This window comes from Myotis davidii, unplaced genomic scaffold (genome assembly GCF_000327345.1).
Source record: "Myotis davidii unplaced genomic scaffold, ASM32734v1 scaffold898, whole genome shotgun sequence".
Classification (NCBI taxonomy): Eukaryota; Metazoa; Chordata; class Mammalia; order Chiroptera; family Vespertilionidae; genus Myotis; species Myotis davidii.
The window spans coordinates 626,714-630,746 of NW_006289504.1; the positions used below are offsets into that span (position 1 = coordinate 626,714).

Below are 4,033 nucleotides of genomic sequence, written 5' to 3' on the forward strand. Positions count from 1 at the left end.
GGGGCCGAGGAGTTCACGGGGACCGCCACGAACATCTGGTCCGCGGAGATGGGCTTGACGAGCAGCTGCGAGCACTGCATGACCAGCCCCTTGCTCTTGTGGTCGCGGGCGTGCCGCAGCAGGCTGCACTTGTTGAAGAAGAGCAGCGTCTGGGAGCAGAGCGTGCACAGCACCTCGATGTGGACGCTCCGCCGGCTGTAGTGCTGGCTCAGGCTCTTCTCTAAGGCAAACGCGTCCCCACACTCCAGGCAGCAGTACCCACTGGCGGGCACGTGGATCCTGCTGTCCGCAGGCGGGCTGAGATTGGGCGCGTAGAGGGGCACGGGGTTGGAGCTGTGGAGGACCTTGTTGAAGACCTCCACGACCAGCGGGGCGGCCTTCTTCACCTGGTGGACCAGGGGCACGGACATCTGTGTGGGCTGTGGCTGGCTCCGCCTCTGCGCGGAGGACTTGGCCGTCACTGAGGCGGCCACGCTGTGGGGGACCAGGTTCAGGTTGGCCAGGTGCACGGCTTTGGGCAGGAGGTTGGCAGAGGCCGGGGCGGACGCCTGCGGTGCGGTGCTCTGCTGCTGCTTCTTGCCCGCCTGGGGGCCCGGGGCGGCCCCCTTCGGGGCCCGGGACCCAGAGCCACAGCTTGGAGACGAAGGTTCACTGGCCTTGGTCACGCTCTCAAGCCCTTTCCTGTCGCCCTGGGGGCTCCCTGCATTTGTGTCCCCCTCAGGAAAGGGCTCGGGGGCAGGCAGGGCAGCGACCTCGTCCTCCGGCACCTCGCCCGGGGCCTCGGCAGCGGCACTCCCTAGCGGTGAGCCAGCAGGGGACTTAGTGGGATCGTCTGGGTCCGGCAGGATCCTTGTGACAGTCCGTTTGATCTGCCCCGATGACGTCTTAATGGTTTTGATCCTGACTCTGGGAATGGCTGGCGGGGAGCTGGCGGCCACCGAAGGGGAGCCCTTGCTGCTGCTGTCGCTGCAGATGCTCCGGGGGCTGTCCGGCGGCTTCGTACTTTTTCTAGTCGCCTCCAGGGGGCTCCGGGGGCTCTTTGGTGACTTGGGCATTTTGGGGCTGCCTTTGGAGCCCTCTTTCGTGGGCCCTGAGGGGTCCTTGGTGTGGCCAGGATGGTCCTCCTTGGCGACACTGGCGACCCTTTTGGCCTGCAGGGCCACCAAGGCTGCCACGCAAGAGGACAGCTTGGAATGCGCCGGCTTAAGTCGCTGCCGCGGGGGCACTGAGGAGCAGGAGCCGAGCTCGGCGGCGAGCCCCTTGGGCTCTGCAATACTGTCGCTGGGGTGGCTGTTGAAGTCCAAGGCGTCCCCAAAGAAGGGACTGGCATCCAGATCCTTGTGAGGCTCCGCCGCCTTCTGCGCCCCTCGCTCATGTTCCTGCTGGCTCCCCAAGGGCAGGGGCTCGGGCTTGGGCTCTTTCTTGCAAAAGTGATCGAAGATATGCAGCTCCGGGACCGGAAACTTAGCCAGAGCCTCCAGGACTGGGCCCCCGACAGGCCCGCACCCGGGAGGGGGTGCGAAGTAGCTGTCGGAGTGCTTGGGCTTCAGCCCGAAGCCGTTATCTTTGATGGCATCCTCGGACTCTGGGCTGGAGATTGGACTGAACTGGCTGAAGGTGGGGAGTGGCTCTGACTTGCAAGGCTCCAGCTTGCCCGGGAAACTCCTGGCACTGTCTCCATTCATGAAAGCGGAGTCAAACTTCCCACAGTTGTGGCCCAGGCCGTGGGGCTCCGGAGGCAGGTCCGGGCCTCGGAACCCATTGTGCAGGAGGCTGGGAGCGATGTGGTCTTTCTCCGCTTCGAAGGACTCCTGGCGGCTGGTGTTCTTGACAATGACACTCACGGCGGGCACGTCTGAGGACGACCCCGAGTGAGACAAGGACACGCCCTCATCCATGCACATGCCCGGAGGCTTGAGGGGATTCTCATTCTCCTCGCTGGGGGTCTGGATTGCCTCCTTGGCATCGAGGCTGGTGGGGTCTGGGATGTCAAAGGCGGCCAGAAGGTCATCAAAATCTGGAGTTTTCATATCCCCCATGGCTGGACGCCGGCAAGGGCTATAACAGAGACAGAGAAGAGAATCTCATCACCAAGCTCCTGCTGGACCCGGCCCAGCGTCACCTTCATTGCACACCCAACACACTAACACACACCCAGCCAGCACGCCCACCCACAAACGCCCGCCCTAGGGGAAGTCACACACTTGTGCTTCACCCCAACAGGTTTCCAAAATGCTAGAGACACAGAGGGAGGGGCGAGGTGGGGGGGTGTTTATACGTAGTGACAAGCCCGGCAGGCCTTACACCTCAACACCTAGAAACTCCTGGCTGGTTGCACAGCCAAGAGGCGCAGGCGTAGCACACTCCCTCCACCTGTCGGGGAACATCATCTCCATGTGTACTGGCCAAGTCACTCACTCAGCTGGAGAAAAGGCGTGGCTCAGCACCTCCCTTCTTCAGAAAACTTCTGGTTCGTGTATGTGATGTGGCTATAAGTTCTGCTAAATTTATGCGTCGTTATCATTGGCTTTGTATAACTCTGGGTTCTTGCTGCATAAATTTCAATCAAATTCAAAATGATTTGCGATTGCCAGGATTTAGGCTGCCCCATAAGTACACTCTAGAAAATTATATTATCCCCTTGGTATTTTTTTATTCCAGTCAGCCTCTACTTAATTCCTTCCTTTTCACTCTAAAACTGTTATTGGTTGGTGAATAGACCACTTAACCTGAGGGGCAGGGTGACTCTTAAAGAGACAGGTAGTGCCCTAACCGGTTTGGCTCAGTGGATAGAGCATCGGCCTGCAGACTGAAGGGTCCCAGGTTCAATTCCGATGAAGGGCATGTACCAGGGTTGCGGACACATTCCCAGTAGGGAGTGTGCAGGAGGCAGCTGATCGATGTTTCTCTCTCACCGATGTTTCTAACTCTCTATCCTTCTCCCTTCCTCTCTGTAAAAAATCAATAAATATATATATATTTTTAAAAAGTGCCACGTAGTTATCAAATCAGCCAGGAATGGTTTTGGAGGAGCCTTGAATTTTATTTCAACTTAATATACAAGGAAAAGAAAATCCACCTGTTTCCTTCATCATCTGGAGAGGCAGAGCTACAGAACGATCACAACAGAGGTTAGGAAACCCCTATGACACTGCCACTCAGTGGAGCTTGGAGCTGGCTCGCTCAAACCTGCCAGGAAGAGGGAGAAAAACCCTCTGCCTCCCCTGCTCAGCCTCTGAATCCTGCATCTGCTTCAGCATCTCAGAGCCTTACTTGCTTGCATACTTCCTACACCACGTTTACACTGAAACCTTTTCTGGATGCAGACTGACGCAATTCTTTTAGAAAGTAGCATAGTTGTCTCACAGAAACCAGCTAAGGAGAAAAACCCTTGGGTCCAAGAAGCCCATTGCCAGAAATTTATCCTAAGAACAAATATTCCCAAAAGCCATATGCAAATGTGTGCAGCATTATTAAAAACAACACTGAAAAAATGGGCGATATCTGTAATACTATCAAAAACAAAAAAATATTTAAAAAACACACACATAATGCCCTGGCCAGTTTGGCTCAGTGGATAGAGCGTCGGCCGGCAGATGGAAGGGTCCCAGGTTCAATTCCGGTCAAGGGCATGTACCTCAGTTGCAGGCTCTTCCCTGGGCCTGGTTAGGGGCATGTGGGAGACAACCAATAATAGATATGTCCCTCTCACATCAGTGTTTCTCTCTGTCTCTCCCTCTCCCTTCACTCTCTCTAAAATTCAATGTAAAAAATATCCTCAGGTGAGGATTAAACACACACACACACACACACACACAAAAGACAGAGTCCAAGAAGAGTGACTGACTGACAAACTATTATGCAGTCATTAAAAATTCTAATTATGCCCTGGCCGATGTGGCTCAGTTATTTGGAATGTCGTCCCATATGCCAAAAGGTTGTGAGTTAAATTCCCAGTCAGGGGCTTGTGTGGGAGACAATGCTTCTCTCTCTCCCTCTCCCTTTCTCTCTGTCTAAAATCAAAATAATAATA

The 4,033-nt window shown here is 55.4% G+C and overlaps 1 protein-coding gene across 1 annotated transcript in view; it reads right to left on the minus strand.

Moving 5' to 3' along the window:
* Positions 1 to 4,033, minus strand: part of ZNF592 (zinc finger protein 592) — a 36,248-nt gene that overhangs the window by 19,266 nt on the left and 12,949 nt on the right. The window contains exon 3 of the mRNA XM_006761984.2: positions 6 to 2,058. Within this exon, the coding sequence (XP_006762047.1) occupies positions 6 to 2,039 (2,034 nt within the window). The 5' untranslated portion in view covers positions 2,040 to 2,058. The remainder of the gene's footprint in view (positions 1 to 5; positions 2,059 to 4,033) is intronic.